Genomic DNA, 21,725 nt, shown 5'->3' on the forward strand with positions numbered 1-21,725 from the left:
ACCAGGCGGGGAACTTGGATCAGCGAGCACCAGAGGGTGGGCAGGAGGCTGCCGGGGCTGGCGGCCGATGGTGCTGGGCCGGGCAGGCCGGGCAGGCGGGGAGGGGTCAGGAGCTGCCCCGGATCCTCTCCATGTAGCTGCGCAGCTCCTCGGGGTCCTTCAGTCCCATGTCCTCACATACCCAGCGGATGTCCTCCTCGCCGGCCACCAGGATGGACTGCACGGCAGGGGCCCCCACGGGCTCCTCAGGCGGCTGGGCTGGGGGGGCTGGCGCAAACGTCACAAACTCCACACGCTTCCGCCGCCCCCCCGGCTTCCTTCCGGGCCAGGGTGCTCGAGGAGCCGGCGGTACCCCCGGAGGGGGCCTGGGCCAGGGTCAGGGCCTCCCCTCCTCCCCCACTCTCGCAGGGGCAGCCCCCCTCCCCCTTGGGCAGGCCGGGGGACTGCCGGTCCAGCTGGCGGCTCAGTTCCTCCTGGTCAGTGCCCAGCCAGACCCAGTTGTGGGGCTGGGGGGAGGCGGGGTCGGCGGCGCCGTCGGGGGGCTCCTTGCGCTGGTAGCGCAGCACGAAGACCACACCGTTGACCAGGAAGATGAGGATGGCCAGACAGAAGATGCCCAGCAGAGCGTACATGCCCAGCTCTAGGTCGGTGACCCGCTGAGGGGCGGGGACCATCTCCTCCGCTTCCTCCTCCTCCTCCTCCTCCTCCCCTCCGGCCTCCTCCTCTGCCGGCTCAAACTTGCCCCTCACGCCCCCCCCTGTCCCCAACACCGCCCGCCTCCCATCGTTTACGGCCCGTGCTGGCCTCCGTGGCTGGAGAGCTCCGGGCAGGGCTGGACGGGAGGGCGGGGGCCAGGGTGGGAGCAGGGGGCAGCCCCAGCCAGGCGGTGCCGGAGGCCAGCGGCACACGGTGGCGGCCCCGGCGGCAGGGCTCCGGCGGGTGCAGAGCCACGTGCAGGGGCAGCCCCTCGGCACCCGCCCCACTCACCACCACCCCGAGCAGGGCGCCCCGCTCCTCGGCTGGCAGGATGGCACCGGGCTCCTCAGCTGAGACAGACAGTCCTAGGTCATGGTGGTCGTAGAGCTCAGCGGGGGCCAGGGTGCGGTCAGAGAAGGACAGCCAAAGGGAGAGGGCCACCTCCTGTGGGGCACACGGACACAGGCAGAGACATGCGAGGGCACGCACGCATGCACACAGAGACCACTCCCACAGAGACAGGCCACACGGAGGAGAGATCAGAGAGAAAACAGACACAGGCAAATGGACAAAACACAGGGAGAGAGGGGACGTGCGTCAATCACCTGTCTGCCACTCAGCCCTGGGGTCTGAGTCATCGGGAGGGTCCTCAGAGCCATCTAATCAACCTCCCACTGCCACACTCCAGCCAGCCACTGCTTGGTCACCTCCAGCTGCAGAGAGCTCACTACCTTATAGGGCAGTCAGACCTCATTCTGAAAATGCTAAGGTGAGGGGTCCAGGTACCTCCCACCCCCGTCATTAGCCCCCATCTGGAGATGTTGACCTCATCCCCCTGACCCCCAGCTGTCACCTGCTTTGGGGCGGGAAAGGCTGACTGTGCCCAGCACGTGGCTGTGACCTCCCCGGGGTGGGCAGTGCCTCGGCTCAGGGCCAGTGAGATGCCCATCACCGGCTGCACCCGCAGCTCCAGCACCGAGACCTTGTCATCCGTCACAGCCAATGCCTGCTCCCCCAGGATGGAGTCAGACAGTGGGGAACGCACCTGAGGGTGAGAGGGAGCTACAAGTTGTGGGGGGTGGTAGGTACACAGGTCTGAGTCAACGGAGGGTCCTTCCTGGGCCCTCCGCCCTGGGCCCAGCATCTGCACGGACTGCTTTTCCCCACCCTTTGCACTCCATATGCCCTATATATACCTGGACCCCAATCCCATGCCCAGGGACAGTTTCCTCCTCTCTCAAGACCTGGCCCCCACACACCCACCCTTAGCCCTTCATTCTTGGAGGATATCCCCCATTACAGGGCCACCCTATTCTCCCCCAGCCCCCAATCCCACTGGGCTCATACCTGCCCATGAACACTCCCGGGGGGCACCTCCACCCTTGCCAGGGGGTCTGCTCACCTCGATGGAGGTGACACCGGGCTCCCGGCCCACCAGGACGCGTCCGCCCTCCAGTGAGGCTACACGCGGGTCCTGCACGCGCGCGTGCGGCGCCACAAGGTGGGACACGTCCAGCAGCCAATCGGGGCCGAGCAGGTAGGTGAGGCGGCGGCCGCCGTCCAGCGGATGGGCCGCAAAGGGGACAAGGAAGCGCACGCCTGCGCGCTGGTACTGCAGGCGGCAGCCTCGGGCGCGCCGCTCCGCCTCCTCTGCAACCGCGGGAGCTTCGGGCTCCGGCACCCTGTGGGGAGGGGAGGGCCCGGGGGCGGGGCGTCAGCTCGGGCTCCGCCCCCAGCCTCTGAGGGCCCCGCCCACTGGAGAGCAAGAGAGGGAGAGAACGACACACACACACACACACACACACACACACTGGTGGCACCATTCTTCGAGCACAGCCACACTTCTCCCCTCTGGCGAGGCGCCACAACCCCGTTCCTAACTGGTGCCTGTGCCTGTCCATCAAGCCACTCTTGCCCTCTTGCTCCTAACTGGAACTCTTGGCTCCTGGGGAGGCGAGGAGGAGCCTCACCTTTGGCTCTGGCGGGACTCTCAGTATTCACTGAGCTAGGGGCCATCTCAGGCTTTGAGGACACAACAGTGAACGGGCTAGACAAAAACCTTTGCCTTCAAGTCTTAATCGCGGGGAGGAGCGTGAAGGGGGTGGACAGACCACAAACAGATGAACGAGGTTCTACAGTCATTAGAAAGTGATAAATCCTTCAGAGAAGTGAGGTGTGGAAGAGGGAGAGGGAGGCAAGGAGGGTGGAGGTCTGCAACTACAAATGAAGTGGTCAGAGGCTGGGTGGTGAAAGGCGGGTGGGTAGGAGGAACCGGAAGCAACCGGGTAGTTTTTTAGACACCCCCCCCCCCCCCCCCAGTGCGTGGGACCAAGGCCACATTCCCTACAACCTCTCTCGGTCCCAGAGCGACTTCGCCAAGGCCTCCACTCACCCTTCGGCTGGGCCGGGGACCCTCCAGCCTCGGACCTGCTCCAGGGTGGTGTCGGTCAGCTCGATGTGCAGGGGCAGCAGCGGGGCCCATACTGTCAGCTGCAGCGAGGCCCGCAGCCGGCGCCACCAGAAGTCCACCCGCACCCCGCGAGCGCCTTGGCTCTCTTTGCCAGCCACAAACACAGCGTCGCAGGTCTCAGACACCTACGGGAGGGCAGGAGCTGGGCTAAGTCGTGGGAGACAGGTGTGGACCACAGAGGGCTGCCCTGACCCCTCGCCGTGAGAAGGGGCAGGGCTGAAATTCGTGGTGCATGTCACTGGCATGTTTTAAGATTATGAAGATTTCGCCATGCAGTCAAGATCCGCTCTGGAGGAACCAGCCATCCCCCAAGTTCACCCCAGGGGTTCAGCTGGGGAAACTGGCTATCCGCATATAACAAAGTCTTTCTCCTGGCCGAGGAGCATTGGAGCCCACAGATTTGGCTCCTCATTAGTGCTGGCCTCTGGCTTTCCTGCTGGAGCCACCTGGCAACCCACCACAGGAAGGAAGGCAGAGAGCCAGGCCAGACCTACCCACCCCAGAGCCCTCAGGAAGGAACCGCACACAGGGCCAAAGCGGCGTCATAAATGGCAAGACGCCTTTTCCAGGCAGGCAGCAAGGAGTTAGGAAACACGGGCTCTAGGCTTCTCCTCTTTGAACTTCAAAGTGTGGAAAGTCGCCCTCCCCTTTTTGTCTTTTTACCTCATGGATCGTTACCAGGCTCTAATAATTATCACTGATGCTTTTAATTCTTGCAACGGAATAACATATTCCCGTTTTAAAGCTTAGAAAACCGAGGCTCAGAGAGGCTAAGAGACTTGTCCACGATCACACAGCTAACCGATCACACAGCTAACTGATAACAAAAATGGCTTTCAAACTAAAATCTGTCGATCTCAAGGTATATACTCTTTAAGTGGGCTTTATGTAGAACGCGGCTAAAATTCACAAACCTGGGATCGAGAGTCGCGTGTTCTACTGACTGAGCCAGCCAGGCGCCCCCAAAGTGCTCTGAGCTCTCCCAGCTCAGTTCATCTGTCAGTGCAGTAATGAACGTGAAGGTGCCTAAGCTGGGGCTGCTGGGGTTACACAGCTCCCACCTGACTGTGCACAGAGGCGGTGGGAACAAAGGAAGTTGAATCTGGGGTTCCCCCGCTGAGGTTTCTGGTGTCACTAAGAAACTTCTCTCGGGGACCTGAGTGGGGAAGGCGTAGGTCCATCACTGGGCACACTCACACGGGGTCGGCGTGTGCCACTCACCTGCAGGACCTGTGTGTTGGCCGACTCGCAGCCGATGTGCTCGGTCACCTCCACCAGGGCACCCCCACCGTCCACAGTGACGAGGCGCACAGGCACACGCTGCGGCTCTCCAGTCAACGGAGCCGTGTTCACCAGCTCCTCAGCCTGGGGGTGCGGGAGGAGCTTAGCCCCAGCCTCTTTGCCTCACTTGGCCGCGGGCCTGGCCAAGCACGGGTGGGGGACTCCTTACCTTGGCCAGTGGGACAAGGGCTCTTATGTCCCGCTCCGACACCAGGATCTCCCACACCATTTTGTCCTTCTCTGCTTCGGGGGCCTGGCCTGGGTACTCCAGCTGCCATGTGACAGGGCGAGTGACCGCCACACCCCCACTAGTGCCATTCTCCACCAGAAAGTCCACTGACAGGAACTCGGATAGTTCAAGGGGGCTGCTGGCCAGAAGGGGGGGGGGGGGGGGGGGGGGAGAGAGAGAGAGAGAGAGAGAGAGAGAGAGACTGACTGAGTACTTGCTAGTGGCCACACGCTATTGTAAGCACTTGCTATGTTCATGAGGTGGGTCCTAAGACAATCCCCGATTTACAGATGAGAAAACTTAAGTACAGAAGTTCTAGAACTTGCCCAAAGTCACAGAGTGAAAGGCGGCAGGGCTGGGATTAAACTCAAGCATCCTGGCTCCAGGGCCCAAGCTCTTACATGCTCTTGGCTTCTGGAAGGTCCGTGTAATCACTTCACCACCCCCCTGGAAAGCTTGCTTGCTCTCCTGCCTTCCTGGGCCCTCTCCACTCAGACTTCTGCTTTCCATGGCCATTCAGGTGGCAACAGCACCTGTGTCAATTTCTACCAAGCAGGAAGAGTCACTTCGAAGCCCCAGGACTGGCACTCGACCCCCTGAATAATAACCCTCACAGCTTCCTTCGATCAAACACTTGCTGGGGCGCCTGGGTGGCTCAGTCGGTTGGGCGCCTGACTTCGGCTCAGGTCATGATCTCACGGTTCGTGAGCTTGAGCCCTGCGTGGGGCTCTCTGCTGTCCGCGCAGTGCCCACTTCAGATCCTCTCTTCCCCTCTCTCTCTGCCCCTCCCAGCTTGTGCTCTCTCAAAAATTAAAGAACACATTAAAAAAACAGACAAAAAAACCACTTGCTGGATGATTGCCATAGAGGATCTTATTTCATATTCACAAACCCCGAGGGATGCATTATTAGCCCCATTTTGCAGGTGAGGAAACTGAGGCTTGGGGGGGGGGGTGGTAAAGGCGGAAGTGAACTGGCTTGCCCGTGATTATTCACCCAAAAGTGTCGGAACCAGGACTCAAACAGGCGTTACCATGCTGACGACCTCGGCCCAGGCTCAGAGAGTAAATAGAGATCATGTTAACCACAGCTGAGCTTTTTTGGAACTATCAATGGGCCAGAAAAAGGGCCCCACTTGGTGGTTGCGGGAGGCAGGGTAGGGGCTGTGAGGGCTGGAACTGAGTGGCCGGGATAGGCTGGCATCACGTGACTAAGACTCACAGACACTCACTGCAGGTAGCTGCAGCTAGACACGGATACGTAGGAGCTCGACGAATGACTGTCTGCTTTGTGCTGCTTCCTTGAAGGAGTCTGTTCTGTGCTTGCTCCCGTGGGGCTACGGAGGCGGCGTGGCAGCCCCCTTCCCTTGGGCCCCAGAAACCCGCTCACTCCTTCCCCTGCTCCTCCGGGGAGGGAGTTGCCCACCTGGAGTCTGGCCCCGTGGGCCCGGCACGGTGGCAGGTGATGAGAGTCGTGTGGTGCTTGGAGGCCTTGAAGCGGTCCAGCCTGGCAGTCCACAGGCTGGGCTGGGCAGGGCGGGCAGCCGTCACGTGCAGCCCCTTCTTCACCTTGATCCTGGGGAGAGGACACAGGCCCAGTGTGTCGAGGCGGGTGCCAGACTATGGACCGAACGAGGAGCAACTCAAGGGGCTCCAGGCACTGGCCTCCTGTCTGGCCTCCCTGACTCCCGTCGGAACCTCCTGCTCACCATCCTCCCATCCACAAGGACCCCATCTCGATGCGTGTCATGCCACACAGCTCTCCCCAGCACCCAAAGACCCCAGCACCCAAAGACCCGCTGCCCCCAGCGTCAAGTCTAATCCCGGCATCGAGGCCCTCCAGGATCTGCTCTGGTTTCGTCTTGGCCTGTAACATCTCTGTCACCCTGCCCCAGCTACACCGAAAGTTCTTCCCCCACCCACAGCCCATTTATGCCCGAGTCTTTGCTCAGGCGGTGCGTTCAGCCTTCTACCTCTGCTCGTTCTTCAAGCCTCCAGCAACTCGAATAGTTTCCTTTAGGAAGCTCTTCCGGGGGCAGGATGGATTTCTCCCTTGCTCCGCCCCTAATGCAGGCCCCCACCGCGCCTTGTGCCTCCACCAGAGCATATCCCCCAGCGCATGCCATACAGCTCCCTTCCCTACCCGTTGGTCCCCTTAGTGCCAGGTGGGGACCGGGCCTTGCTACTCTCTGTAGCTCCAGAGTGGAGACACAGGGCTTGCATATTTTAAGTGTCTACGAAAGATCTAACGAGTGTGCAAGTGAGCACAGGACAGTGTGACAGACGGGGACGGGACAGGCACTTGGGAGATGCACAGGGACAGGACACACACAAACCCAAATATGAGAGAGAGGCACGTCATACTCTGCAAATCCTCATCAGTGGAATGGGGGTGGGGGGGCTACTTTGGGGAACTTCCTGTAGAAGGGGACACAAAAAGGAGAGCCTTTCTGTGGGGGAGGAGCAGGCTCTGTCCAAAGGTGAGGGGCAGGCAGGAGAACATGCAGATGAATGTGACTGGGGCAAACATCCCATTAGAGCATTAACCACCCCCAGGCACCGCACTTTCCAGTTTCCAAGTCGTCTCCTGTTTTCCCTCCCTAAAGCCCTCACAGCTGCCCTGTGAAGAAGGCATCGTCAGCCCCACTGGACAAGGAGTCTCAAGGAGGTGACAGGGGAAGGGGAGCTTCCTATTCTGACTCCAAGTTCAGGGCTATGCCCGCTGCTGGGTCCTGCCTGCTGCCAGGACAATCACGGCTCTTGGCCTGGAGGGGTTTTGGTGGGCTCGTGTTTGCAGAGATCAAGGGTTCCAGTAAGGACCCCAGAAGGAGAAGGCACCTGCCCTGTCTTCCTGCAGAGGCCCCTGCCTCCAGCCCACCCCAGGAGCCCCGTTCTCACCGCAGGGTCAGGACACTGGCTGTGAAGTTGTGCCGGAGCAGGAGGGTGGCACTGAAGAGCTGGCCGGGCCGCACGGGCACGTCGGGCACCCGCAGAGTCACCGCCTCATCCAGGGGCACCTCCTGGTACCGCGGGGGGTCCGCGGGGCGCAGCTCCACGCTGCCCACCGGAAGAGCCTGCTCCCTGGCGTCCTCCTCCCCGCCGGGGCCACAGCCCCCAGAGCCCTCAGCTGCGGGCTCCAGCGTGTAGGCCAGCTCGGCCCGTGTGCTGGAGCCCTGGGAGAACCAGTGGGAGGGAAACTCCAGCTCCACCACGCAGGCGCCTAGGGATGGCTGCAAACACACAACAGCCAACGGTTGGCATGGCGGGGGCGGGGGGGGGGGGGCGAGTCCCAGCATCCACGATAGGAGATGCAGAGCTGGAGGGGTCCTCCTGCTGCAGGACCAGCAGCGGCCACAGTGACACAGCCAACCAGTCACGTGACTGGGGCCAGGTCTCGGAACTCATCCAAGAGCCACGCTTCTGCCTGTGGGAACAGCCTCATTCCAAAGTGAGCCAATCCCAGTGCCTCCCCCCTAATTACGCCCTGGGACCACCCTGACTACACCCCAGCCTTCTAAGAATCCCAAAGCCCTCAAAATACCTCTTTCCAGTGGATCCCTGTGCTAGACCCCCAAAACAGTGGAAGTTGCCATTATAAAAGTGATATTAACAACAGTGTGAACGCTTGCTGGGTGATCACGCTGTGCCAGGCGCTGGCGCTGGGCTAAAAGCTATTCTTGCGTTCATTTCATTCATTCTTTATTCCAGCTCCACACGAGGTAGGCATCGTTATTACTCCATTTTATAGATGGGGAAGCTGAGTCCCAAGAAAATTAAGTTACTTGCCCAAAGGCATCACCAATGGACTGACTTCCTTAAGGGTCCCTAAACCACCCTCTCAAAGGGTCCCCATGAAAGCTAGCGGAGCAGGAAGGGAGTCAGGTGGTCTGTGACTCCCACACCAGCCGGGGGTGGTAAGCCCTCTCTTCCCTACTCCAGGGCCGTCCTCTGGTCGGCACAGCAGGCCGGCAGCTTAGGCAGGGCCCGCCCACTCACCTGGAAGTGGCAGGCTCGGTGAGCAGTGCCTGCAGGGTGAATGGCGTGGAGCCGGGCACAGGGCAGGCTGCCAGGCCCTGGCGGCCAATCCTGCCCTTTGAGGTGGAAGAGGACGCGGGCGTGGGGCTCTGCTGGGGTCACAGCCGCTTCCACTGACACAGCCCGCACATCCCACGGCACTGGCCGTTGGTGGGGCTCAGTGACCCGTGGAGGGACCACCTGGAGGGAGAATAAGGGTGTTCACAAAGCAGGGGGTTGAGGGAAGCAAGATCTGGAAAGATGGGATGCCAGGCCTCCAGCCCCAGCTTGGCAGGAGAGGGCATTTGCAGGCCTCCGGATGATGGGGAGCACAGCTGGGGCTGGGGGGACTCCGGAGCCACATACAGCAGCCCTCAGCTCTGAATCCTTTTAGCCGGGGAGTCCCTGGTGCCGTCTCCTTACCTGCTGCGTCGCAAAGGGCGGGTAGGAGGCCCGGAGAAGTGGCTGGGCCCTGGGCCACGGCTGCAGGAGCAGGAAGGTCTCAGATCTGGAGCCCAGAGAGGAGTTGGCAGGTGGATAGCGGTCCACCTGCTGCACCCGGAAGTGCTCAGGGGCATCAAGGAGCTCTAGGGCCGCAGGCAGGTAGACAGGATCCAAGGGGTCCTGTTCACAGTCCACTGAGGAAGAAGGGATAGGGATGGTGACAGCTCCAGAGCTGGCAGGGCTGAACTGAGCTCCGTTCTGGGGCACAGTTGTCCCATTTCACAGATGAGGAAACTGGGGGCTCAAAGAACCTCACACAGGTAGCACGTGACAGGGCCAGGATTTGAAGGTATATCCCAGACAGGATGCCAGCTTCCAAACCATTCCTCCTTCTACCTTCCATAGACTCAGACCTTCCTCCCTTGAGCAGAACCTTCTCAGCATTTCACCCTCATTCCTGCCCTCTTACCTACTTGCCTCTGATATCGAGGCATCTGTAGGGTACAGTTCTCCCTAGACAGAGCCTGCGCAGTAAAAGGTGGCGACAAGGTGGGCTTTGTAGAAGCAGAGATGCTGTCTGTCCCTGAGCCCTTGGCCAGACTTGTCTGGGCATCCACCCAGCCTTCCCCTCCATCATCACCATGGCAACCCTGCACGGGTTGCCTCTGTACCCAGTACTGGGTACTGGAGTGCAAAAGTGGGATTGGGGCGGGGGCAGGGGGCCCATGAGCCTGGGGAGAGAGTCAAAATATTCAGTGACTAGAGGGGCAAAGGACCCCGGAGACCATATTGGGTTTGTACCGACTATTAGTCAGCCCCAATAAGAATAAATATTTTTGTACACTAACTACATGCAGACTACTATTTAAAACGTTTTACGTATATTAACTCTTCAGTTTGTGTACTAACTCTGAGACCCAAGCCCTGTCACTATTATTTCCATGTTACGGGTGTGGAAGATGAGGCTGAGGTCGAGGGACTTGCCTTGGGGTCACCCGGCTGGAGACAGGTGTTGCCGGGAGTCAGAGCTCAGGCATTACACCCAGGGGGATACTTCACCTCCGCTCCCTGTGCTGCTTGCAAGGGTGACCACTGCCGGCTGTGCTCCCTGGACTGTGGGTCTCTCCCTCCTCCCTTAGAGTCCGGGGTGAATGTTGCCTCCTCCTTCAAGGAAGCCCTTCTTGATTGCGGGACCTCTCACCAGTACCCTCAGTCTTTCCCCGGCTAGTCGCCTCATCTGAATTAGTTGTCTTCCTGTCTATTCACAGGGGGACTTGTTCTACTCATTCCAGAATCCCCCAAGCTGGGCAGCTCTCCCTGGAGATGATGCTCTGGGAGCCTGGAGGACTGCGTGTACATCTTAATTCTGACTCCGTGAAGCTTGGGTCCATCATTTAACATCTCAGAGCCTGAGTTTCCTCACCTGTAGAATGAGCATTTAGTGACACTGTGAAGAGGGGAGGGCTTTGTAAAGTGCGGAGTGCTGTCTGGGGGGAGAGGGGTTATTGCTACTGAATAATGGATGTGACAAGGCCTTCCTCATCTCTTAGAAGGGGTTATTAGGGCTCCTGCTGGGTCCCCTGGGGAGGGGAGCAGGTGGCTGAAAGCAGCCCCGGAGCCAGCTTCCTCCGTGCCCCATCCTGGGCTTGAAAGATGGTTTCAACCTCTCTCCAGACCCTCCCCACCAAGGAGCGTGTGTCTGAGAGGCTCCAGCCGTCCTGCCCCCAAGTGTAACAGGTAAGTGACTAGGGCTTCCCGGGGGGCAGCCCCTGACCTCCGGTCCTCCTCCTATTTCACTGCCAGGATAATTATAAGATGCTACGTGGCCTGACTCCCACGGACTTCCAGCACCCAGAGCTCAGCTCTCACGGGGAGGGTGAGGGGGGTAGTGAATGCCTCACTATCCCTCCCCCACCTCCACTCTTCTGTGGTGTCATCCACCTAGCAGCCACAGCCCTGCCAAGGGCAGTCTGACCCCCCACCCCGGGCACAGGAGAGTCACTGCTCCTTCCTCCAGTGATAGGGATCGCCGCAGGATTCAGGAAGGCACGGATGGGGCAATCCCTGGAGACTCCAAGGTCAGCTTGCTCTTTGGGGCAAGGGGAGGGCGGCTGCGCACCTCGCAGGTCCCAGGCACAGGGGCTGCTCCCCGTTCCCGTGGGGGCTGGGTTGGTGGTGGGGGGAGGAGGGTAGGAGCCACTGGGGTGCAGCCGTGGGCACCGCAGATTAGGGAGCCGGCGCGCCTGGGTCAGGGGCAGCCGGGTTAAAAGCCCGGGCGGCAGGGGAGCTCGCGGAAGGTGCGGGGACCCGGCGGGGGTGGGAGGGCTGGCGGTGAGCGCCCGGGGCCCGGCCGATCCCGGGTCAGGAAGAGTTGCCGGGTTCCGCGAGTGCGGGAAGCCACAGAGGAGCGCGGCTGGGGGGGCAAGATCCTGGGGGTGAGACCTCCAGCCCTCAGGGCACAATGTGGGGCGACCCGGCTCGGGGCTCAGTCCGGGAACCCGCAGCTCCGGGCTCTCCGCATCCCTCCAGCCCGGCCCCGGCCGCCCCTCGCCCCGCCCCTCCCCTCCCGCTGACCTCTCACGACGTCCAGGGCCAGGGCCACCAGGAGGCAGAGCCAGGGGCCGCCGGGCCCCCGGGGAGCAGCTGCCGCGCGCCCCGCCATCCCGGCGCACATCCGTCCCGTGGAGGGCGGGCACTAGGCGGGCGGCTCAGGTGGCCCCCGCCCGCCCGGCATCTCCCGCGCCCGCTCCGCACCGCCTCGACCCGGCCGGCTGGGTCCTCGCCGCCGCCCGCCCGGCCGCCCGCCCGCGGCCGCAGCTCCCAGACAATGGAGCGGGAGCTGGAGCAGCAGGGTGGGAGGGAGCGAGCGCGGCACATGGGCTGCCCCTCCGCCCCGCCGGGTCCTAGTGCCCTACGGATCCCCAAGCCCCGAGCGCCCCCGTGCACCAGGTCGGGGAGAAGGCCGCTTCCCTGGGGGACGGAGCCACAGGGGCTGACCCGCCGCTACCGAGAGGGACTCGAGGCGTTCGGGTCGCTCCCTCTCGGAAGCTCCTGCCCGTGGGGGAAACGGCCACTTCCTCCGCCTCACGCCCGCCCCACAAGCAACTCACCTGTAGAGGCATCCACACCTGAATCAGGAATTCAGGGATGTGCGGAACTGAGCTGCAAGGGTGGAAAGGGGGAGAGAGGGGCCAACAAGGCCCAGGTGACCATCACCTGGGCCTTCGCTGCTAGAGCCCTGGACCACTCCTGTGGAAGAAGTTCTCAGGGGCGGACAGCTGGAGTTTCCTGCCTAGCCCCAGCTCTGGGAGGGGTCTGTGGGCCTCAGGAAGGGCGAGGGCCCCTCTGCTCCTGAAGGAAGTCCTTCCTCCCAGGTCCTGGCCTCCTGGCCCAGCCTTGCCTGCCAGGCAGTTAGGAGAGGTCCAGACCAGAGCACCTGGCTGCACATTAGCATCTCCCGGACAGCTTAAGAAACCGGGGGTGGGGGGGGGGGGGGGGGGGGGGGGGGGGGGCAGAAACGACATGCCTGTAACCCTCTACAAAACAACTGATCTAACATAGGCCAGGTTGAGAACCATAGTGCAGGAAAATCCCATCTGATGAGGGGAGGAGGGAGGACAGGCAAATCTCCTGGCTGCCAGCCCACCAGCCTTTCTTATTCTTACACTCAATGGGGGAAGGGGTATCTTCATGGCCCTCCCCCACATCCACGCTATTCCACCCGAGCGGTTGGTCAGTTCCCGGAAGTTTTGTAAAGGGCGCATGCCTTCCTCAGGAAGGAATGGTCCACGAGGGAAGGGTACCCAGTACTAACAATTCTGTTTTGCCCCCCTCCTCTCCCTCCTTCTCTACCAGCTTCACACTGCCCCTGCAGGGACAAGTCAAGAACACGGAGCGGCTCTACAGGAATGGATTTAGCCCGAGGGAGAAATGAAAGCAATCCAGACTTTGAGTAAATACATTTTATATGGAACAAGATAATAAAATAGCGTGCATTTTATTTAAAACCAACCAAGCGCTGATAAAAATATATCTCACTGCAGCGGTGATTCCACATCAAACCTTAACAGTTAAGAACTGGGCGTTTAATTCATTCTTCACATCACGTGCTGGGCCTGGCGGAGGACACCCACCTCCCCCAGAACCTCAGAGAGGAAGAATGAGAGCCCTGGAGGAGAGGGCTCGCTCGGGTGGCAGGCTCACGCTGCCCCTCTCAGAGCTTGTGAAGGGAAGAGGCCCCGATGTGCGGCTCTAGTGTGTCTGCTCCGCACGCCTCCGGGGCCACCAGGGTGGACCCTGATCGGCAAGTCCTTAGTGGCAGGAGTGGAGGGAGAGGGAGGGGTGGAGAACAGTCTGGAGCTGTGCAGACAGGTGAGTCCTCCTTTCTCCTCCAGTGTCTCTGAAATCCCCACAGGGGATCTGATGGCCACCGCAGGGTCCAACTTGCAGGCACAGGCCTATGAAGCAGTCACCTTTTGCTTTGGCTGAAGGGGAATCAAGAATCTGAGAGGGAAAACTCTCTTCTTGACACAAAGCAGCCACAGTGCACTTTCCTACATACAGTACAGTGGCGGGCAGGCAAAGGGCCCTGCTGGCTCGGATTAAGGCACTTAGAACAGACTCCATGTACATCCTTGCTCCCAGCCCCGGGTGGGAACTTCCCCCTTGCCTTCCCCTCAGGTCCCACATGCCCTGCCTCTTCCCCAGAGCTAGGCAATGAAGAGCATGCCTGGAGGGATTGTGGTTTGGGTGGAGCGCAGGGCCGGAAGGAGACACGAGGAAGGAAGCTTGGGGACTTGGCAAAGGAGGAGCTAGGAGAGTATCAGGAGGAAGGCAAGGCAGCAGCAGAGGGGAGCCAGCTGAGTCACAGGAGACCGGGGCAGTGATGTTCACTGAGAGCAGACGCACAAGCCATGGGGAGGCTGTTCCAACCTGCCCTGACTGAGGTAGGCTGGGAGCAGCGAAAGGGTTAAGAGACAGACAGAGAACCCAATCCCAGACAGAGAACCTCAGAAGGCAGGACCCCCGGGACCTGCATGGGGAATGGTCTTCCTCTTTCTCAGCCGGGGGTGGGGGGTGGGGTCCGGTGAAGACAAGAAGGTTCTGACAGTTCAGAGACGGGGCAGGAAAGGGGCAGGGTACTGGAAGGGGGGCTGTGCGATCCAGAAGCAGTGCAGCTCTTTGGTACGACGAGGACGACGCAGGCGGCCTTGTCCCGGCGCCCCCTCACTCCTCCTCCACACCCCGGGGCCCCTTGGCCGCCCGTCTCTGTCGCCAGCGCAGCTCTTCCACCTGGCGCTCCAGGCCTCGAACCTTGGCCTCCAGTTGGGCCCCTGAGGCCCGGGTGCCAGTGAGTCGGCTCAGCAAGGCGTAGAGGGTCAGCAAGGCCAGGAGGAGCAAGGCCCGGGTGGAAGGGTCGGGCACTGACCTCACCAGGGCCACAAAGCCGGCCAGGAAGAGGACAAGCTTTAGGCCCCACAGGATCCGCCCCAACAAGGCCAACACCAAGCCAAGGAGCAGGGACAGAAGCCAATAGACAACTAGGGCCCCTGCTCCCCACAGCAGGAAGGTCTGGACCTGGCTGGGACTGAGCTTCAGGCCCTGGGTGAGGTGATCTCCTGGAAGAGGGAGAACCACAGAATCAGCCAATCTGGAATGGTGAGGGCACGGGGTGGGGGGGGGGGGGAACCAAAAAAGGAGCTAAAACTCCCTGCAAAGGAAAAATCCTTCCTCACAGGGTCACAAAGGTAGGAGCTTGAATGTCAGTCCACTCCTGTTCCTGCTGGCTGGGGGCAGATTACTTCCCTCGCCTGGAACCCGGTTCATCTACAAAATGGGAGTGATGCTCTGGGCCGCGGGTAACAATTAAATGAGATACTATGGCTTAGCCAGACAGGAAGCAAACACCTGGTAAGTAGGGGCAACCATTAGCCTGCTCTTATGTTTGCCTCTGGGGACACCTGGCAGGGGTTAAGCACCTGGGGAAAAGTCTGCGCCCTGAAAAGATAAGCTCCCACAAATAGGAAGTGACAGGCTAAGCTCCAGGGGACCGAACCAGTACTCTGCCACTCACCATCTAGCCCCAAGGCATTCAGCAACTGCGCAGCAATCCCAGACAGCGCGAAGAAGGCCACCGAGATGGCTGATGAGATGGCCCACATCACCTGAGACAAGGTCTGTGGAAAGAGCGGGGCAAGGAGATAAGCTTATAATCAATCATGCCCTTCTCCTTTAAGCCTCCAACCACTGCGCAGGCAAGGCCAGGAGGGAACGTCCCTCACCTCCTTCTCAGCCAGAGGTCTGCGAACCAAGCCTGGACGGCAGGCCGTGTCTCCTTCCAAAACTGGAACTCAGGACATCTGGGCCCTAATTCAACCGATTTGCTAGAATATTTTGGTGATGGTAGTAGGTGAATGTGTGTGTATGGGGGGGGGGGGTGGTTGTCAAATCTCTATAGTTGTCACCCTGTAGAACAGGGTCCTCCCACGGAATCATGAAGTCGTGGAAGCAACATCTGTGAAGGGCTAGGATGTTTCAACGGAGGAGGAGTCCCTCAGGTCTACTAGATCATGGATTTTATAAATGATCGTCTCAAGTGTTTAGAATGACCTATCAAAAGCATGTGATGCCACACCTAGGATGTCATTAGCTGGCAAAGACAGCTCTGTCTTAAGCCCCTGAGTCAGGCCTACCTCTACCTCTAGAGGGGAAGGAATTTTCAGGTCTTGACATTTTGCCAATTTAAGACTTTAGGTCAGATTTAGACCAAAGTCAGACTCTGTCGTCATCCAGTGACATGGGTTTATAAAGACTGGCCCGTTTCCTAGTCTTTCTGACAAGAGAGGGCAGGAATAAGGGAAAGGGAGAGCTACAGGCCCTAGGGTAGGAATCGAACAATGGGATTGCGAAAAAGCGAGAACTCTCTGGCTGCATCTTGTACAATGTGGGGCTCTCTGCAGCAGGGATTATGACACAGAGAGGATGTGGACCCAAGACGGGGTGGCCATGAATGTCTCCTCCTTTGTCTTTCTTCGGTGTGTGTAGTCACAGCAGGAAGCACCTTCCTTACCTCTGAAACCAGGTGAATGGTCTCTGGCCCGAGCCAGGCCTCCAGCGTTCCCCGCACAGATCGACCTATCTGGCTCAAGAGATCAACCGGGGCCTCCCTCTTCTGCTGGCCTGGTGGCGCGAAGTCTGCGTGGGACTGGGATGATGCCGAGTGGAGGAGGATGAGGGCCACCAGGACCGTCAGGATGACTTTGAACACATGCTTGCCCCGCGGTGGGCCTGCCATGGCTGGGTCTGTTGGGAGAGCAGCACAGGGTGAGCGGAGCGCCAGAACGGGCACGGACACCCCCCGAATGCCCTCCTCTACCCCCACCCTGTTAGGCGAGAAAGGCAGAAGTGGGCCTTTTAACTTCAGCTGAGCTCGACCTTTTGATTCACCGGTTCCTCTTTCATATTCTTTACCACTTGCACGTTCGTTAACCGGCAAGTATTCTCCAATGCCTTAGGGGAGACTAGATCTAGGATTGTTCCAGTTCTAAAAATCTGAAGGCCCGTCTCTGGGTCTTAGGTGTTACGGGCATAAAACAAATATAAGGCTTTGTCCCCAGGGAGGTTATAATCTACTTAAGATCAAGCAGACATAAAAAACAACTTAGGAAATAGCACACAAATAAGATTTGTGCCGTGTAAAGATGTAAAGAGAAGTGCTCAGGTATGTGCTCAAGCAAGAGAAAACTGCATATGTGCCTCCTGCCCTGCAGGACCATCACAGGAGGGGGTATTAACCTCCTACTGGTAACAGATGAGAAGAAACAGACTCAGGGGTTAGGCACTGCCCCAGGTCACTGGGCTAAGTAGAAAGGTCAGGGTTTGAAGCCAGGCTTCTACTTCCAAATCGCACACTTATTTGGGACAGAAGGTTAACACCGTGGATCTCAACTGTGGCTGCTCTTTGGAGCCACCGGGGAGCTTCACAAACTATTGATGCCTCTGTCCCAAGTTCAGACTTTCTGGTGTCACTGTCTGGGAGTGGTTTAGGCTTGAACCTGCAAAAGCTCCCCGGGTAATTTCGCTGTGCCGAGCTGAGACCCACTGACACAGAATGACCTCAATCAACTCCCCAGCCCCCAATGCAGGCAAAGGGTTAGAGCACAGCCTTTAGGGAAAGATATTATTAATAAAAAGCTAACCATGTGCCCCCTATCTCATACAATCGCCACCATCAGGTAGGCATTGTTACTGTTCTCCATTTTACTGAAGAAGAAACCAAGGTAGGATAAGCAATGGGGGGGGGGGGGAGGCCAGGATTTGAACCCAGGTGCGTCCGATATCAGACCCCTCACACATACTGCCCTGCCGTATCATCTCCGAAGTCAGTTTCAAAAGTGATTTAGGGGGCGCCTGGATGGCTCAGTCAGTTAAGCGTCTGACTCTTGATTTCGGCTCAGGTCATGATCTCACAGTCGTGAGATAGATCCTGAGTTGGGCTCCGTGCTGGGCATGGAGCCTGCTTAAGATTCTCTCTCTCCCTCTGCCTCTCCCCTGCTCACTCAAGAGTACTCGCTCGCTCACTCAAAAAAAAAAAAAAAAAAAAAAAAAAAAGGGATTTAGAGAGTCACACAATAGATTATTCATGGGCTAAAATAAACTTGGCATCTAGCAATCATCTCCGTGAATGACTCCTGGTGACAATTCACTTACCCACTTTGTGTTTTGTACTCTGAGCTCATCTGTAATATGATGCCACAGGCAAGTTAAGACCCAACACGCACAGATTCATTGAAGCAGGTGTGGACCAGCCAAAAAAAATGTTTGCAAGTTCGCTATTTACCACTGTGCTTGAGAAATGTCAAACAGCACCAGCAAATCCCCTGTTCTCTCCCAGGGTCAGAAATGAACCTGTAGCTCCAGGGAGTTTCCATGATTCAGACCCAATGATCAGAGGCTAAGCCATGCCCCTGATGTAGGAGCAGCCAGGCGTTTGAAGTTTTTGCAGGTTTCCAGATCACTCTGGGAGTTACCCAGAAATCAGAGCCATCAGGGTGGAGAGGGATTCTTACTTTGTAGAAAGGAGAAGAGTCCAAGAAAGAGTTATAAAAATATCCTATCCGGGGCACTTTCTGGCCCAGAAACACCTGCCCTGAGTTCCTCTTGAGGTCTGTGGAATCAAGCAGGGCTGCAAAACCATGCATTCATGTGGAGCGGTCTCAGGCTGGGAAGGCTTTTACTCTTCTCCCCTCTTTGGCAGAAATCAAGAACCAGATGGTTCCTGCCTGCCAGTGGTCAGACAGGAGGGAAGCACAGGTCAGTTCCTGAGCTATCTGGGTCATAACCACACTGGGGACTTAAAGAGCAGGGTTGCTATCTTAGGTTGGATCCTATATCCGAGGACCTCCACCAGGAGGGATCAGATGTCGTCTCCTCGGTTCTAGAAGGTCAGGGTGATGTGAGCTGCTCCCCCCACGGCGGCCTCCTGCATTCTGTGCCAGCCTCGACTTTCAAGCAGACATCTGCCTCAGTCAACAGGAGCTGGGGGACCTTGGAATAAACCCTCCACAGTGAGGCCATCACTGGCTCCCCAGCTGACCTTCTGAAGTGCACCAGAAACCAAATCTAACAGGATTCTAGAGGGTGCCCTTTGCAGAGGAGACTGAAGATCATTGGCTGGTCCGTTTCTTCAAATTGTTTTATTTAACAGGATCCCTTCTCATTTCTTCCAGGTTCTTTCTGCGCAGCAGGAACCAGACTCACTGTCATCACACCTCCTCACTGCAGCCCAACCAAATACTTTTCATAAAGAGAAACCATGGCAGTCAAGAGCCTGAGCAGCCTTGAGCTCTGAGAGGAAGTAGGTCTTAAACATATTCACCTCCTGCAGTGTCTGGCCTCAAATGGTGGCACTCAACAAATTGTGTGTGTGTGTGTGTGTGTGTTCATATTCACACATACAAGCAGCCATCTGCCCCAGTTCAGTGTGTATGTGAATGATGTGAAGCATAGACGTTTATTTCTTGCACGTGTGTGGTGCTTTATAATTTACAAAATGCCCGTTACTTCACTATCTCACTGAACTCTTCCAACAATCTTACAAGGTACTACTATTCTACATTTTACTCAGAAAACCATGGCTTAGAGAGGTCAGGGGAGTTGTTCAAGCTCACACGGCTGAACTGGGTGAGACTTGCCTCCGGGACCCAGGATCTAAATCTCGCCCTTCTGCTTGTTCCAACCCCTGTGCTGCCTCAGAAGCACATGGCCCTCAAGGCACTCAAGAGTTCCACCAAGTATGAATGAGCTCAAAGTGAGAGGATATGCAGAGTCCCGCCAGGAGCTGACCCACCTGCGGCACGTGGTTTTGTACCAAGAGGTATGAGGACAGCAAAAGATTGGGGCCAGCCCTGCCACTTCTGTCCAGGTACCTGGAAGATGGCTCGGGCAGGGCCAAGAGAACCCGGCTCAGCTGGGGAAACTGCTCCACTTAACTATGGTAGTGAGAAGGCACTATATGTTTAGCTGTGGTTTGCCAAGAGGGCAGGGTGGGGCAGTCCATACACCCCCTGCCAAGGCTCCTTCCTCGGGATAGCTTCCTTTCCCACCGTGAATCACTACGTGGCGGGAGGGGCAGCTGACTTAGTGCCCTCTGCTGGCCCTGATTTCCCCCATCATTGCTCAGAGCTGCCCCAGTGGAGCAGTGGTTCTCGGCTCTGGTCGCCCAGCAGAAAAGTCTGTGGAGCCTGCTCAAGCAAGGATGTCTGTCCCAATCGGGGCCATCTTAGACGCTCCCAAATAGGGGCTCAGGATTTTGTTTGTAGAGCCCCTTGAGGATTTCTGATGCATAACCAGACAGCTGCCAGAAATGATCAGCAGCAAAGGAAAAAGTCTATTCTAGGCAAAGTCTCTAAAGTGTGGCAGTGCGCGTAGGGACCTAGACTTCCATCCCAGGCTCCATTCTGCCACAAACTAGAAGCCACCGCCTTATGCCTATGACTTAACCTGAGTTTCAGTCTCCTCAGTGTCAAATGGGGTTAAGCAGGCTTAAGAATTATTACGTGTTTCTGCAAGAACTTTCTAAACCTTAAGCGCCAGTAGGAATGTTGCCGTTCACAAATTGCCAATACACCGTTCATTACATTGTAGCATAATTCAGCAGGTTTACACGCCGGCCTCCCCCACCAGACTTCCCGCGCCTCCGGTTGAACTTCACTTTTTTTGGAATCCCCAGTGCCTAGCGCAGAACGATGACTAATGGGTGCTTGTTAAATGAGTATTAGAAACTCGCCAAGGTAGCAAGGGAGAAGCGGGGAGAGGAGGCTTATTTTAAAGTTGATCCAAATACGCAGCGGCCGCCGGAGCAGCACAGCTGCGTCGAAAGGAAGCTCCTTGACGGGGCGAAGCTGCCACTGAGGAAAATGAAGTCAGCGTCCCGGCAGGTGGGGGCAGCCCCCGCTAAACCCCTGGCAGCTGCTGCCCAGCAACTGTTTGGGGGCAGGGCGACGGGCAAAGGGGCAGCTTCCTCCCCAGGGCCCAGCCTCCCCCCAGGCAGGGTGTCAGTCGCATGTGCTATTTCGAACAGCAAGTCCCCTGCCAAGCCCTGCTGGGTGGCGTCGCTGGCAAGGGACGCGGCGCGGCCCAGGGGTTCGAGGTACCCCAAGGGGCTCGGGATACCCCAAGGGGCTCAAAGCGAGGCCGCGGGAAGCTGGGCCGTGGGGCGGGGGCGACCCGCTCAGCGCTAGCCTCCTACCCCAGCCTGACAGCCGCCCCGCCCCTGCCGGACCTCTGAGCAGCGCTCGGAACCCTCTTCACCCCGGAAACGCGTGCCTCCCCTGTTACCTAGTAACGACGCCCCCTGTTGCATAGCAACGAGGATTCGGGTCCCCCGTTTGTTTCCCCCGCTGGGGGCCGTCGGACCCCTCCCCACCCGTGTCCGTCAGGCCTCGCGACTCCGCCCTGCTCCCACCTGCAGCGGCTGCCGCCTCCCCGTCCCGCGTTCTGTCCCCGAGCCCCGGTCTCGACTGGCACTCACCGGGCTCCGGCCACTACTGCCCTTCACGTGCGACTTCGCTAAAACGCGCCACCAAACCCGCGCCTCAACTCCGGGGCGTTGGTTTATCGTCCGCGCACGCGCAAGGCGGGAGGAGCCCGGGGACCTGCCGGTCCCCCTCCCCGCCCAAACACCGTGCCGTGGGCGCATGCGCCCTACCCTCTTGATCACGTTTCTCCCCCCACTGTCCACCCCCACCGAGCATTCCCACCAAAAAAGAGTGGGATCAGAAGTTCGAGCTGGGAACGGAAGTTTCTGGCAGGAAAGGGGGAAGAAGCGGCTATATCTGAGCTGTGCAGTAAGTAAACTGAATCTTTGAAATTCGGAGTCGAAGCCGGGCCGTCTCTTCAAGCCCTCAGCATGTCGGTCCACGTAGTTTCAAGCTACCCAGTACCTCCCGGGCATTGTGGGAAATGTAGTTCTAACCAAGAGGCACCTGGTCTTTTTGAGGAAATTTCGCGCTAAAAAGGCACAAAGGAAAAAGGTATTAGGGGAGCAGTAAGAGGTACCAGCTATGGAAGGATGCGTCCGCGCCCTCTAAGA

The 21,725-nt window shown here is 58.5% G+C and overlaps 2 protein-coding genes across 2 annotated transcripts; both read right to left on the minus strand.

The window, feature by feature from the left end:
- Nucleotides 1–31: 31 nt before the first annotated feature.
- TMEM132A (transmembrane protein 132A) lies at nucleotides 32–11,822 on the minus strand. The gene is given in 13 exon segments (XM_049645311.1): nucleotides 32–310; nucleotides 312–758; nucleotides 760–1,140; nucleotides 1,550–1,741; nucleotides 2,099–2,378; nucleotides 3,089–3,291; nucleotides 4,388–4,531; nucleotides 4,617–4,812; nucleotides 6,102–6,251; nucleotides 7,574–7,905; nucleotides 8,672–8,890; nucleotides 9,113–9,327; nucleotides 11,708–11,822. Coding segments are annotated over 13 exon segments (3,063 nt in total). The 5' UTR covers nucleotides 11,808–11,822; the 3' UTR covers nucleotides 32–106.
- A 1,353-nt stretch (nucleotides 11,823–13,175) lies between these two features.
- Nucleotides 13,176–21,302, minus strand: TMEM109 (transmembrane protein 109). The gene is made up of 4 exons (XM_049645458.1): nucleotides 21,165–21,302; nucleotides 16,203–16,435; nucleotides 15,207–15,309; nucleotides 13,176–14,751 (listed from the first exon to the last, which is right to left on the minus strand). The coding sequence occupies exons 2-4, from the start codon at nucleotides 16,425–16,427 to the stop codon at nucleotides 14,360–14,362; spliced, it is 720 nt and encodes a 239-aa protein (XP_049501415.1). The 5' UTR covers nucleotides 16,428–16,435; nucleotides 21,165–21,302; the 3' UTR covers nucleotides 13,176–14,359.
- Nucleotides 21,303–21,725: the final 423 nt, after the last annotated feature.

This window comes from Panthera uncia, chromosome D1, assembly GCF_023721935.1.
Source record: "Panthera uncia isolate 11264 chromosome D1, Puncia_PCG_1.0, whole genome shotgun sequence".
Lineage (NCBI taxonomy): Eukaryota > Metazoa > Chordata > Mammalia > Carnivora > Felidae > Panthera > Panthera uncia.

Coding starts and splice junctions, on each gene's coding strand:
- TMEM109 (XM_049645458.1), bottom strand. CDS start 16,427: ATGGCAGGCCCACCGCGGGGCAAGCATGTGTTCAAAGTCATCCTGACG. Junction 15,310..16,202: donor CCATTCACCTGGTTTCAGAG/GTAAGGAAGGTG, acceptor CTCTTTCCACAG/ACCTTGTCTCAGGTGATGTG. Junction 14,752..15,206: donor GAATGCCTTGGGGCTAGATG/GTGAGTGGCAGA, acceptor TCCCTCTTCCAG/GAGATCACCTCACCCAGGGC.